Genomic DNA, 15,448 nt, shown 5'->3' on the forward strand with positions numbered 1-15,448 from the left:
TACAGAAATCTGTTTCCTTCAACCATGAAGTTGCCCACCCACCCAAAATTAAATTGTTAGATGATTATGATCTAAGAATAGAAGACTAAACACCCTACAAACAGGAATCATGGGAACTACTTTAAATACTGCTTTAAATACTAATGGCTGCTTTAAATAGCTGCCTTAAATACTAATCTGTTTAATGAGAAGTGTCTTATCTTCAAACGATTACCATTTGTTGCCAAATACTAGAAGATCATCTTGGCTAGGTCAGAAGTACAAGCAAAGGAGTACTGGCAAACTCATTCACACACAATTGTTTGTAAGATTCTCTCTTTCTACATTGTTATAATCTGGCAAGGCTCCCTTGCCCTATAAAACAGCAGCATGCAGTCATCAGTGCACACAGTTCTGAACCAGAGTTGCCTTGTATAACTATGAAGTGCAGAACAATGAGAAGTTACAAGAAACTTAGGAAACAAGTTGTTTGTTGCAACTTCCCTAATGGATGTTGGTTAAAGTAATAATTTCACTCAAAGAAATCTGTTATCAGGAGAACAGATCTGCTATGCCTACCTCGTCCAGGTCAGACCAGGGATGAGGAAGGTTGGGCCCAGGGGTCAATGTGGCCCTTGTGACTTTCCCCTGGCTATGTCCCACGCTTTACTGGTCCTGCTCCATGCCCTCCTTGAGTGCTTTTGCCTGAATGAAACATCTCCTGCCTGCCTTAATGGAGAAGTGTTTATGTGCATGCATATAAACCCCTGGCTTTTGCATGGCTAGAATGTAGCCTACTGTACAAAGGAAAGAGTCACATCCATTGCTCTGCCCACTTTTGCCCCGGCCAATACAGGCATGTGGCCTCCTTTGGAAGGTTGCCCATGAGGGAATGAAGTCCTTGGGCTGAGTAAGGTTCCCACCTGTGCTCCAGACAATGAAAGAGCTCTTCTGCTGCTCCTTGCCACAGATCTGTCTTGCTTCTTCTTTGCCTCTGCCTCACTGCACCCAGCCTTGCCTGGATTCCAGGACCTTACCCCCTTCCCTTGGTAGGTGCAGAGTCTGGCAAAGAAACACAGCTACCTTGAAAACCAAATGACTATGGCTGGGGGCCTGTAGTCTGTGCCTGTGTATTAACAGCTCCAAGGTCAAAGATCTCCTGCAAGAACATATAGCAGAAAAGGACTATTTCCAATACAAATACCATCCACAGTAAAGTCTGCTCAAACGATTACAAGATTTCCCCAATTGGTGGAAAAAATGGCTAATACCACAAGGTGCCTGCCTATCAAATTTTAGCCTAAAGTGCTTTTTAATGACTGACTTTTACAGAGGAGTTTTTGAATGGAAACACAACAGAGCAAACATCTAACACCACTGGTAATGATGTGCTCATAGCACTACCATCTGTTCAGGCCTGAAGAGCCCAAAACTGCACAGCACCACCCAAGGGCAGTTATGAAACTACATAAGGTGTGCTTTACTCCCATGGCACTGGAGTAGATTATTGGTTGAGATTCTATCCTAACTTTTAAATAGCCATACCCACTCTCATTTTCAAGATGTTGCAACAGGGTTTTTTTTGGGGGGGGGGGTATAATAATTTTTAAAGTGCCAAAGCCCTTTTCAAAGTATTCTTGAAGATTTGAGCTATCCTAACTCAAAGCATAATATCTGGAGGCCAGTACAGTGGTACCTTGGGTTAAGAACTTAATTCCTTCTGGAGGTCCGTTCTTAACCTGAAACTGTTCTTAATCTGAGACACCACTTTAGCTAATGGGGCCTCCCGCTGCCACAGCACAATTTCTGTTCTCATCCTGAAGCAAAGTGCTTAACCCGGGGTACTATTTCTGGGTTAGCGGAGTCTGTAACCTGAAGCATCTGTAACCTGAAGTGTCTGTAACCCAAGGTACCACTGTACATGCATGTGTGTGTGGAAAAAAATATTTCTACAAGAGTATGTCTGCAGTTTCCTTTTGCAGTGGCAACTGTGAATGTCTCATGAAGTATCACTTTGTAGCTCAACCTTTGAAGGCAGTTTTCAGAGGGAGAATGGGGGCAGGATACTGCTGAAAAATGGAAAATGTAAAGCTTCTACATATAAGTGTTTTACAGGTACTTTTAAGTGGATACACATACCGAGGCAACCTCCAAGGCCTGGGCAAGAGCCCCAGACTGACTTTTTTAAAAACTCAACTGTCTAGCCCTCCTAGAAAGGAAGTTCTGAAGCAAAATGTGGAGGTACTCTTCTGCAAAATGAACCAGCCTGGCTGCTCCTACTTGACACTGTTTGATAGGTGAGTTTTTTGGATACCAGGCAATAGAAAATCTGATTTCAAGATTTTCTAACTGCTGAGGTTTTTTTGTAACCACTTTGGGCAGCTCTTGTCACAATGTTTAAGGCAGACATAAATTTAGGTGGAGAAGGAAAAGGGATAATTTACATTGCAATAGGATAAAAATGTGGATGGTATCCCAGCCCTGAAGTTGATTGATCTTATTAATTCTGTAACTGGTGTACCAAACATTTCTTGTGTTTAGTGCAATCTCATTAAAAAAAAGTAGTCCGGAAATGCTTCTTATTATTACAGTGGTATCTTGGGTTACATATACTTCAGGTTACAGACTCCGCTAACCCAGAAATAGTACCTCGGGTTAAGAACTTTGCTTCAGGATGAGAACAGAAATCGTGTGACAGCGGCACGGCAGCAGTGGGAGGCCCCATTAGCTAAAGTGGTGTTTCAGGTTAAGAACAGTTTCAGGTTAAGAACGGACCTCCGGAACAAATTAAGTACGTAACCAGAGGTACCACTGTACCATGTTAATGGATTTCATTTTAATACAATTGTCACCTGTTTTCACTCCATTGATCAAAGCCTTATATATAAAGTTCCAGGGATTAAGGACACTTTAAAATAGACAGCTAGCCTCTGTGAGATGACTAGACTGGGAAAATAGGCCTCTGCAAGATTAATTTATAACCAGGTCATATTGCCCTGACCCTTAAAGCAACTCCTTGATTCACATGCTATGTTCTTAGCTGCTACTGTGCCATTAAACGAAAGGTTACCAATTCACTTAAGTGAATTAAGTTTAAACTCAACAACAGGGAGAAGGTAAAGAGCACAATAAAGCTATCACATCAGTTAAGGAATTAATTATTGCACATCAAAGACGACTATTTTTCTCCCATGATCTTTTCATGTTATATTTTTTTCTTTCTAAATAAACACTGATAATTCCCTCTAAATCTGAGATGTGCTTATTGTGCTTTTGTTTGAAAGCCTAATGGTTTTATATTTCCCTAGGAGTTCAATGGCCACAGAATTGGGTTAGGCTTTCATATACACTTCCTCTTATTTAAAAATGTTTTGACCCTCATTTTACCTCTTTCTTTTTTCCTTGCATGTTCCTGATGTAGCTCTTTCCTACCCTAATATTCTTCATCAAACTGTATGGCAGATTTACAATATCTGTGTATCAACTCTGGATTTCATTTCTTCTTTCTATAGCACAGCCACAGTGTCTGTACTCAGATGCAAAACAGGAAAAATCTACTAGCCAGTTGGATGTCATGTTTGTGGTTCTTCAGTGGGTACTTTGTAAATTTCACATCTGTTCAAGTTAGTTACAAATACTGTGCAGCCTTTATCTGACATTCCAATCTCCTACCTGGTTTCTTGCCCAGTAATGGTCTCAATGGTCAGCCTTTCATCCTATTTAAAATATTGAATGCTTCCAAACTAAAAATTGCTATCCTTTCTTTGCTCACATCAGGAAAATCAGATGGTGATTCAAGCGTTTTCTGCATGTTCTGCCTTTTTTCAGTTGTTGTTCTAATGGTCACCCATGTAGCACTAAAACATGGCTTATCATTACATGTGAAATGGGCCACTGCATGTAAAGCATTCTGAATATACTAATATGCTCCAAAAATATTACACATTATTATTACTGAACCTAGAAGAAAATCTGCCATCAGAAGAGTTCTCAGCAATTAAGATGCTTGCTACTAACACCACAACTGGTCGCTGAACCAGAATAGTATGAGGTTTGGGGTGAAAAGCATGGGTGTTTTAAATATTTTGTTCCTCATTACATCCTGCATTGCAAAGTCTTGTGTTCCAAAATTCATTCTGTGTTTAGCACACAGCTGGACCTCATTTTGGAACAAAGGGGCTGAGCACCCAATACCACTGACTGAGAAAGGACAGGTGTCATAATAACAAGGGCATGAGGTCCATAAAGCAAACGTTTCTGTGATACATTTTCCATAGCAAATTGGAAGTACTGGCAGCCTTAAAGAAAAATTAAAATTATGTTTGGATTGGTCTTACAAAATGTGGATTTAACAACTGAGGCTTTCCTCAAAGTTCACCTAAAAGACAAAAAAAATAAACAGGATCAAGGGGGCTGGCGGCCAACTTTATTGGGTTTATTTCAACAGATCCCTGGAGATCTCTTAGACAGGTTCTCAGGCATGTGTGTGTTTTTTTAAATTTTAATTTGAAGTAAAGCACAGTTTAGATTCTTACTGAGTTTGGTATTGGTCTGGTGTGCTGATTAATCTGTCAAGCACCATAAAAATTCACTGCAGCATATTTAAAATAGGTGACACAGTATTCCTGCCAGCTTTGAGATGGAATGGGAGGGAGGAAATGGTGGGAAGAGTCTTTGAATCCTGAAAACAGATGGGCAAAGCTGAATATTCCTAATTATGTTTTCTTGCCAGCTGCCTTCCATTAAACATTCAAGCTGTACTTACATTTTGTTTATTTGCATTTGTCTCCCTCCTTATCATATATATTAAATAAATCCTCTAAATGCTTTGCCTAGTCACCAAATGTCAGCCAAAGCAGACATCTCATTGTGCTTCTTAAGAATGCCCAAGCTTTGGCAAACATATAAGGGAAAGAAACCACATAATTAAGGAGCAGAAATTGCCTTGCACATGCTTGCAGCAAGGGTAGCATCATTAAGCTTTTTATAGAGTTGAAGGATTTAAGGGACACTGGGGAAGAAGCCGTCTCAGAGAGAACAAGGGGCCAAGTTAGGTCATACACAAGATATGTAATGCCTTTCATGTATCTGGTATTTACATATCAAATAGAAACCATGTTGGGGGTGAGAGATTGATGCCATGCCTAGGGGTGAGGCACTGATTTCTATTCTAACCTATGTTTTCTGCATGCTGCACTATTTCTGTTCTGCTGCAGTTCAGCTTCCGACAAAAACGTTATTCGTCTCGCTGACTGATGTGACTGAATTTTACGAAATTACGTTATTATGCTTTTCCACACAATTCAATTCAATGCAAAGGCCAATTAGTTCAGTGCAAAGGAAACACAATGCAAATGAGAGGGGGCAAAATGTCACCAATCATGTATTGTTTGCGGACTGGAAACAACAGTGAATACTGATAATATTTGCCAAACTCATTTCTATTCTGAACATGAGACAAATTAACAAACATTCATTATTTTCACTTCCACTGCAATTTTCCAATATCCATATCCATGCTACCAAGAGGTGGGTGGGTTGTGAAACCTTCTGTCCTATACCATGGTCCCTAATGGAAATTGCTTCCCTGAAGCTACTAACGTCCCTGGAAGAGGTCTCCATTGGGGCTAACAGAAGTATCCCTCCTGACATGAACTGAAGGTTTGAGGGAGATGTCACTGCTACTGTAGTGAAGGAGGAATGAAGGATTAGCTGCTGTCACCACATATCATGCTTCTGATCCTAATCTGGTTCCCTTTCTACCCCTTGAGGTTGCCATTTAAATTTTTAAAACAAAGATAGCATCCAAAGTGTAAGGAACTCTGGAGCTTGAACTGGGAATGCTTAACATGTGGACACTTGTCTTAATAGCTAATTTACCCAGCTTCTTCCTCTCTCAATCCCCAAGGAAAATAAGCACAAAGGGAGGAAGGGAGATAAACAAAAGATGGGGAAAGGCAGCCAGGACTCGCTACACCACAAGAGGAAGGTGTTTTTGTATTTCTCAGGGGAGGGGTAGTGGGAATTTTCTATCTAACTTTTCCTGCCTTTTTGTGGAAAGCCTTGAGAATTCTCAACACTGTTGAGTCAACAGGAAGAATTTTCTTTAACATGGAGAGGATCTGCTAGACTGTGAGAGAAACAACCACTGCTTTGAAAAAGGTAGAACACAAATACTGTAGAATCAACCAATTACATGACATGCCCCAGTTGTGCCTCAGTTACTTCCTCAAAAGTTTGCAGGGTGGGTCCTTCCAGAGAAACCTGATGACTGCTATTAAAACAGCAGAGCAAACAATTCACCAGCTCAAGAACTGCAAAGTATTTATTTTCTTATCCAAATACACACACTCATTAAAGGTTTCGTAACCCTTACAAGTGGCTCAGGCAGTTTTCTTGCACAAGCACTGTGACCGCATGACAGCCAGCTGAACTGCTTAAATAGCAACTGCATAGGGGGAAAGCGTGCTCTGCTAAGGACCCATATCAGTGTCATCAAACAGGCCTTCTCTACACAAAGAAAAGTCAAAGTTGCTTGGATGCTTATGATGGAGCAGCACTAATGCAAGATTTTTACTTTCACAAACAGCAGTTGTGGAGTGGGGATCCAGATTGAGGCTCTGGTGTAAGGCTTTAACTCTTTGCCCCCTACTGCTGTCCCAATTCAGAACAGGAAGACAACATACCACCGAGGATAATGGGAGCTTCTCCCAGCCAAAAAATGCCCCAGGTGGTTTCTGAAATTTCTAAAATAATGTCAGCATACAATGAAAGCAATTCCAAGATATTGTGAATTGACCATAGGTTTTTATCAGCATAATAGCTAAGAACATGGGCTGAGATGTCTTCATTTTAAACTCTCTGTTTGTCCTCTCATTAGTAAGATTAGAGCAGGCTTCCTCAAACTCGGCCCTCCAGATGTTTTGAGACTACAATCCCCATCATCCCTGACCACTGGTCCTGCTAGCTAGGGATCATGGGAGTTGTAGGCCAAAAACATTTGGAGGGCCGAGTTGAGGAAACCTATTGTATTAGAGTAATACAATACTAGGCTAACCTTATCAGGTTGTTGTAAATATGACCATAAGCAGTACTTTGAGCACATAAAAATGCTGTTTAAGCATTATTTTTATTACATTTAATAACACAGACTGCAAGAAGATCAAACCTATCCTTCTTAAGGAAATTAGCCCTGAGTGCTCACTGGAAGGACAGATCCTGAATCTGAGGCTCCAATACTTTGGCCACCTCATGAGAAGACTCCCTGGAAAAGACCCTGATGTTGGGAAAGATGGATGGCACAAGGAGAAGGGGACGACAGAGGATGAGATGGTTGGGCAGTGTTCTTGAAACTACCAACATGAGTCTGACCAAACTGTGGGAGGCAGCGGAAGACAGGAGTGCCTGGTGTGCTCTGGTCCATGGGATCACGAAGAGTCGGACATGACTAAACAACAACAACAATAACACAGATTGTAGCCTACACTATTGACCTTGTTTATTACAGGCTTAAAATAATGAAGCCAGTTACAGATCTTTGATGTTCCAATGTAGCTCTCAGAAGTGAACCAGTTGCTGACTTCAGATTTACCACAGCATGTTATATTAGCCTTATGTTGCCTCCAGTTTAGAATAAAATCAATCAATTTAGAAAATGCAGTTTTGCCACATTCATTAATCTTTCTCTCTCAAGGGATTGTAACTACCGTATTTTTCGCTCTATAAGACGTACCGGACCACAAGACGCACCTAGTTTTTGGAGTAGGAAAACAAGAAAAAAAATATTCTGAATCTCAGAAGCCAGAACAGCAAGAGGGATCTCTGCGCAGTGAAAGCAGCAATCCCTCTTGCTGTTCTGGCTTATGGGATAGCTACGCAGCCTGCATTCGCTCCATAAGGTGCACACACATTTCCCCTTACTTTTTAGGAGGGAAAAAGTGAGTCTTATAGAGCAAAAAATACGGTAACTCTGACAGGGTAACAGAAAGAAAGAAAGAAAGAAAGAAAGAAAGAAAGAAAGAAAGAAAGAAAGAAAGAATTTCACTGCAACAATTTGTAATTACATTGTTGTTTGAAAACAATGGTGGCTTTTTAAAAATAGCATTGTAACAGCTAGACAATATCCACTTTCTACTGAATAGAAAGCTGTATGGAACAAAGAAGAATTTCATTCTTCAGTATGTGAATATTCATTATGAAGGTGGGAGTTAAGAAGAGACAGACTGTGACAGTTTAGTATGCTGGAACAATAATTCTAAATTCCAATAAAGCAATTCCGTAAGTTATTTTTAAAATGTCCAAAATCATCCTACTACTAAACCTTTTGGACTCATTTTGTTGTGTGTATAAAAGTGGGAACAGAATGCACTGAAGTAGGCATTTCAATGGCAAAATGTAGGTTTGTAAAGAATTATATTCAAACAAGGCCACAATACCTTCCACCATAGAAGCCTCAAAGTGCCCCCACCCACGCACCCACACAAATTATCATAGCTATGGTTAAAAAGACAAAAAAAGCCAGTGGTTTTTGAAACACGACTCCAGTAGGCTCAGGAAACAGGAAACTAATCTCAAAAGAAGAAAAAAGAAAAAAGAAGCAGATCCATTCTAACTTAAAACATGTAATGATTACTACTTACTCTCTACAACTAAAAAGATAATAAACCATGAATTTTAAATCAACTTTGTGTGACAAGCTGGAGATTAATGGTTCACTTACTGCACATCAGCTTAATCAAATTTCCCAATTGCCAAATGTCAGAGAAAGCATAGGATAATTATGGAGATTACAGCAGCAGCCCTGTCCAGAAGGCAGAGATTTTGCTAACTATAGTACTAACCCACTGAGATCAAATGCAACTGAGTCAGTATAAGTGATCCCTCTATTCTCTGAAAAAAGAGTAAATGTTACAAGTTTGCCAGCTGGAAGGCTTATTTTTAAGAACTTTTCAAGCGGCAGGGGGCAGTGGGGAATTAAGATAGAAGAAATCTGTGAAATAAGTTACTCTTTGAGAGGCCTTAACAAACCACTCCACTACACTTTCCTGCTTTCATCTGTTTCAAATGTTCTTAGTCATTTTAGTTTAGTTTATTACATCTATGAATTGCTTCTCACAAATAAAAGTCCCAACGTAATTTAGAGCAAAATACAAAATGTAGTAATAAACATAATTAAAAGTGTAGCCAGAGTAAAAAACAACACATCCAATTGTTGCTGTTGTCCAAATGCACAGGAAAATGAAAATAGATTTGATTGCCACTGAAATTAGACAAATTTGGTACCAGGTTGCCTCCCTGGTAGGAGAATTCCATAAGTGGGAAACTATTACAGAACAGGCCCATTCTCTCATCACCACACCCTGGACCTCCCTTGGAGGAAAGCACACAAAGAAGGACTTCATCTCAGGGCTCATATGGGGAGAGATGGTCCTTTAAGTATAGAGGTCTCGAGCAGTGCAAGATAAAATCAGCACTTGCTAGTTGTGACAACAGTAACAATGTTGGATCCAAGAGTACCTCAGACTGTGAACCAGCTCCTCAAGGGAAGTGTGACTCCATCTAGAACAGGATGCATTCCATCTGTCCAAATAATAGTACCAATAGTGCCTGTGTTTTATCTGGATTAAGCTTCAGTTTGTTGGTTCTCATCCAGTCCATTACAAAGACTAGGCACTGATCCAGCATATGCACCACCACACCCACTTGAGATATAAACATTGTGTGACATCAGCATACTGATGACAACACACATCAAAACTCTGGATGGCGCCAGTCATTGGTTGGTGTATGCCAGGCTGTATTAGAAACTGGGTTTTTAAATATAATTCTTATAAGTATTTTATTTGTAAAATTGTTTTACATATCTTTATTTTATTGTGAAATTGCCTTGAGATGCTTCGTAGGAAGCAATTCATAAAGAAATAATAATGCTGATGTTTAAAAGCATGTGGGATAATACTGAACCCATGAACCCCACATTAGAGACTCCATAGGACTGAGCAACACCGCGCAAGCACCATGTTCTAGTCTAGTCCCTGCTCAGTACAAGAATCTTGCTGCTACAGCTTCTCTGATGGTAACCCCAACCATCACAATCTTAAAAAAATTATCAGAAAGAGAATTGTGAACTATTACCTGCATATGAACAGGCGGCATTGAGGCAGGCACACATGTAGAGAAGATGGAGATGGCCCAGGCACTTGGCAGCTTTTCTAAATAAGTATCCCAATATGTTCAGAGAGCTGGTGCTGAAATTGTCTTCCAACCTTTTCTCCATGGCCTTTGTGGGAAGACCCAGAACTCTCTAAATAGAAAATACACAAGAGACACAGTTCACCTTCAGGAAAGATGAATTGAGACCACTTTATGCAAAGCAATTACATCTCTCATGTGGGTACGTAAAATAAAGCACACAGAGCAGAAGCAAATGGTTGCCACAGTTTACCATTAAGCCTCAAAGTTTGTTACTGAATTATCACAAAATTCTCCCAACTGTACTTTAGGACACAACTTTTAGTATATGCCCATTTTCTGGAGAAATTTTGTGAGTTATAAAGTCAGTTAGCCTTTGAACACAATGAGATGAGAGCAAACCTCATTTATCCACAGCAGTTGCCCACACAAACCTAAAAAGCTGCCTTCTTGGCACTTGTCTACTGTTGGCCAGCTGCTTTCACACATTAGAACAGACAGCTCAGAAGCAAGCTCACATTTGTAGCAGCTTCCAGGATGCAATTCAAAATGAACCAAACTCCAAGCAAACAGTGCTGAGCTGATGAATTTTAAACAGGTGGCTCTTTTGGACACTCTGTTTGAAAGTCTCCAGTGCAGAGGTGGCAGTCACTTCTACCTAGGGTGTGTTAAATACCAATAAATACAGCCCAGCTGCTGAGCAGGTGGACCTAATATCAGCAATTGCTTATTTGCACTGCCTGGCACCAGTAAGAAAACAAAAGGGGAACAGGAGCTGCACAGCCCACACAAACAGCCAATGAGAAGCTTCTCATGCTTTGCTCTGATAGACACATAGCCCAGTGTTATTGGTGTAACAAGCTGTTGAGCTGTTTTGCTCTGCCAAGAGAAAGAAAACAAATGTTCAGATAGAGAATAAATTTAAAGCTGCAATCCTATGGGGACTTACCTTGGAGTAAGTCCAACTGAGCACACTGACATTTAATTCCAAGTAAATGTGTACAGGACCAGGTAACTAACAGCATAGGTCTATACTTCTTTACTCAAAAATTCAACAGGATTTATTTCCAAATAAGTGAGGACAGGATCACAGCCTTTTAAGTCCCAGTGACTTTAGACTGGTTTACTTAATTTTAATAGAACTGATTCTCTGTGTAGTGTAAAAATCATCTCCAACAAATACGTTAGGTTTTTTTGCCTTCCTTATTGTGTATTCTCAAGGGTTATGAGACACATGAACAGAACAAAGCCCATAAAAGTCTCAAGTGGCTATGTTTTTCATGTCTCTAGAGAGTTTGCATAACCCCTAGTGAAGAAAAGGCCAGAGCTCTGAATTTCAGGTAACAAACTGAAAGTAGACAGACCATGACAAAGAGAGAGTTGTTCTACCCCCCAGACATGCACATACTCTCCTCTATGGTGCAAGCCTATTTGCCTGGCAATTGCCACCACGCAGACAGGAGCATTCAATTTGATAACTGTTCAATTGTCAATTGAACTGCAGTGGAACTAGAACCTCTTCATGTAACCTGAATCTATCCATTCCCCAAAGCAATGTCCATTCCTCATAGCAACGTCTACTTATCTATAATCTAATTAGCACAGACCACTCCAGGATGCATCCAAGAACTGGAACTAAAAGGGAAGCAAGGGAGCCAGTATGTGAACAAAAGCTGTGCAAATTACCTGGAGGAGCAATTACAATCCCAAGACACTTCATCATTTGGACCATCCCACCAGTACCAATACTAATAGCGCAGCAGATATCAAGCTATACATTTCCTGTGCTCCTAGTGGGCCCTGAAGACTCAACAGAGCAACAGATTCAAGTGACTGCTGGGGTCAGGACTCCCTCAGTACCATGCAGCATCCTAGGAAGGGAGAGATAAAGGTGTTCCCATATGACCTAAAATATGTTACATAACTCCATCAAAGAGGATCTTAGGGATATCCTCAGATTGCACAAGGAAGGAATTGGCCATGCAGGAAGCAATGCAAAAGCCCAACCTTCTGCAATGCTGTATAAAAACAGAAGATACACTTAAAAACCCCTTCATAATGCTGCAGAGGATTCTAAGGGCATATTTCCAGGTTATATTGGGGGCCAGCAACTCTGGAAGAAGCATGACAGCCTGACTTACACTACCTCCAGTATGGCTAAGGTAAAGGTACTCCTGAGCATTAGGTCCAGTCGTGGACAACTCTGGGGTTGTGCACTCATCTCGCTCTATAGGTCAAGGGAGCCGGCATTTGTCTGCAGACAGCTTCCGGGTCATGTGGCCAACCTGACTAAGCCGCTTCTGGTGAACCAGAGCAGCGCACGGAAATACCGTTTACCTTCCCGCCGGAGCGGTACCTGTTTATCTACTTGCACTGTGTGCTATCGAACTGTTAGGTGGGCAGGACCAATTAAACTGTGTCAGCCACCTGCCCAGTCACTCTTTACCAGTGGGCTGATGCTGAGATCAGGCTATGAGTAGCATCTAATCTCATGTTTTGTTCTGAACACCTATGCAGGATGACAAATTAAATTAAATTCCTGCTGTTGTGCAAGTCTTTAACAACACCATCTGAGGAGTCAGGAACAGCTCAAAGTTCAATTCTGTCAGCTACAGGCCTGAAAGTCCGTTTCCACATAACAATGAATAGCTTTCTGATCAAGAAGCTGTGAAGCAGGTTATTCAACTGCTATAATAAGGAGTTCTTACAAAAAAAAATTGGATGAAGTAGCCAATAGCAATTATGAACTGTGAACAAATGTCCAGGGAACTCTGAGCATTGAATGAAAGTTTAAACACCAGCTTGTGCTATGACTAAATAAGTCATCCAGCTATGTTTATTGTATTTCAATGTCTGGTTCTCAATACGATGGAGAAAAGGGTATAATGTGATGGTAAAAAATGTGCCAAAGAGGAATAAAACTGCAAAAAGAACCCAAAGAAACATTTTCCTGTTGGCACTTCAAAGTGCCAAACTAGACAATACTGTATGTTAAATGCCTTCATGAATTTAGCCCTTTCACTCTGCACTGTTTTCTCAATTAAAGTTGCCCCCAAAGAAAAGCTGACATTGACAGCTTCACTTCTGGAGCAAATAGCAGCTTAAGTTCAGTGGGACCATGACTGGAGTGGCAAGATAAAAAAGTGGACAGGGATCCTCCAACTTTAATAGTTGTGTAGAAGTGAGAATTTTGACAGTTGTAGCTTGTCATGTAAGCCCTAACAGCAATGTATAAAAAAGGGGGAAAGAAACAAGTACATTAAATGCTTTCACACATTTAACACATTGTATAGTTTGGCTCCAAGATTACACGAGGATCCAAGTAGCTGAAGCTTTGCCTCCATCTGATTTACAAATGACACACACATTAATTAGCTGCCCCTAAAAAGTGCAAATTAAGCACAGCCTTCTATATCGCTATGTGCTCCCCAAGGGTTCCTTGACACAAACCACTGTACTCAGTGCTAAATCAAAGAGGCTATTAAATGCACTTACTGAATGGCATTTCAAACAGATTATTAACAAGGTATTTCTTCTCAGTGAGCTTTCAAAATCTAATGCATTCCACAGAATTTACAACTTACTCATATTCAGTAGAATATAATTATTTATACTTTTTAAGGTACTTTCATTCTCCATTCTCCAACACAAATAAGATTCCAACCATTCAACTTAAGTGCATGTATTAAAAGCTGTTCTTCCCACTATATGCATGCTTTTAAAACTTTCACTCAATGTCTAAAAGTCTACTAGACACACTGTAGATCACTTGACTCAATCTGGATATATTTGCTACTTTGTATAGTTAAATATTCTATTTTGCAACAATGCTCTTGATCAAGCAGATTAACTAGAGCTGCAAAAGATAAGATACAGTACTTAACAGCATTAGAAGAAACATTTGAATTCAAGAGGTGTTTTCAAAACAAAAACAAAATTTCTGTGGCTAACCAGGTTCCTCAATTCTTCCTAACTTTATTTATTTATTTATTTAAAGGCTAAGACAGTATTTTCCAAATTTTTGCTACCTGAGGTTGACTTTTTCTCAGAATTAAAACTGGAGCCACATTTTTATCTCAAAATTTTTACTTTCACAGTTAGAATGAAAATTACCATCCTTTAGATGTCCATCTCCTATGTGTCTGTGCAAGTCACAGTTCTGCATGAACCTCCAGATGGGAAAATGGCAAGACCAGAGTAATAACCCATATAGTCACACAACAGACAGCTTTGGTGGGTAATTTTGATATGTGTTTACATGAGAAATGATCCCATCCTTTCTCAACATGAAGAAATACCTGTCTCCAACTGAAGCTGATTGGAAGGAGGCAAAATCAAAGCACCAGTAAAATGCAGAGATATACCGGTAATGGACAATCTCCTTTCTGGGTGGCTACTTTGGGTTCACACCAATCCCAGTAAACAATATAGGAACTACTGGGCTAAGAGAAAAGAGATTCAAAGTAGAATTAACTAGTACAAAATTAGTACTGAAAGATTCCTTAGCATTTATATACACTAAAGCTTCCAAACTAGCATGAAGAGCGTGCATCCTCAAGACATACATAAATAAAATGCATCCCACTGATACCCATAGGGTTACTAATCTCTACCCCCCAAAATTTTATGGGACATGAGCAGGCTCACAAATAATAATAAATCAGGTTGATTTCCTCCTCCTCTGGAGAATCATGGAAGTTTTTAAAATACAAGAACAAAAGATTACAGAATTTAAAACACACCCTGCCAGAGAACTCAGCAGGTAGATAATACCTAATGCAAACAACTTGCAGGAGGGCCTAGAATCAAGTCCTTTCCACTTCAAGCTGCTCATCCTGGGGTTAACTGAGGCTTTGGGCTAGGAGAGGGTCCTTAAAACTAGGTTGCCACACTCCCTGACACACCTACAAAGGCTTACTACAAAAATAAGCTATGATTTCCCAACATCTGAGCATTGTTTCGTCCACTTATTGGTGCTATTTTGTCCAGCTTCAGGCCACAAATCCCTCCCCGTGCCACTTTTATCTCTATTTGCAGGAAGATAAGAGTACCTGCTTTGCATAGGTAAGGTTGCAGGTCCTCTCTCTCTCTCTCTGCTTAAAGGATTTAAACCGAAGCTGCACTTCCTACAGCCCCAACAAAAGTTTGATTTCTCTGTTCAGGACGGAAACCGCCACTCTTGAGTGGAGCCCAGCTGCTCCAAGCGCTTCAGAAGCCTCCAGCGTCATCTAGTTACAGGATCTCCCTCGCGTCGCTCTCCCCCCCCCCCTGCAGCGCA

The 15,448-nt window shown here is 40.4% G+C and overlaps 1 protein-coding gene across 3 annotated transcripts in view; it reads right to left on the reverse strand.

Annotated features, from left to right (window-relative positions):
- Positions 1 to 15,358, reverse strand: part of KIAA0319L (KIAA0319 like) — a 63,147-nt gene extending 47,789 nt beyond the window's left edge. Inside the window, exons 1-2 of one of the 3 annotated variants that reach the window (XM_053398832.1) lie at positions 15,222 to 15,357; positions 10,114 to 10,282 (exon numbers count right to left, since the gene is read on the reverse strand). In XM_053398832.1, the coding sequence (XP_053254807.1) occupies positions 10,114 to 10,255 (142 nt within the window). In that variant the 5' untranslated portion in view covers positions 10,256 to 10,282; positions 15,222 to 15,357. Of the gene's footprint in view, positions 1 to 902; positions 1,020 to 10,113; positions 10,283 to 15,221 lie in introns of those variants that run through there. The other 2 variants (XM_053398833.1, XM_053398834.1) reach the window with 2 other exon arrangements.
- Positions 15,359 to 15,448: the final 90 nt, after the last annotated feature.

Source organism: Podarcis raffonei, chromosome 8 (assembly GCF_027172205.1).
Source record: "Podarcis raffonei isolate rPodRaf1 chromosome 8, rPodRaf1.pri, whole genome shotgun sequence".
NCBI classification, from domain to species: Eukaryota; Metazoa; Chordata; class Lepidosauria; order Squamata; family Lacertidae; genus Podarcis; species Podarcis raffonei.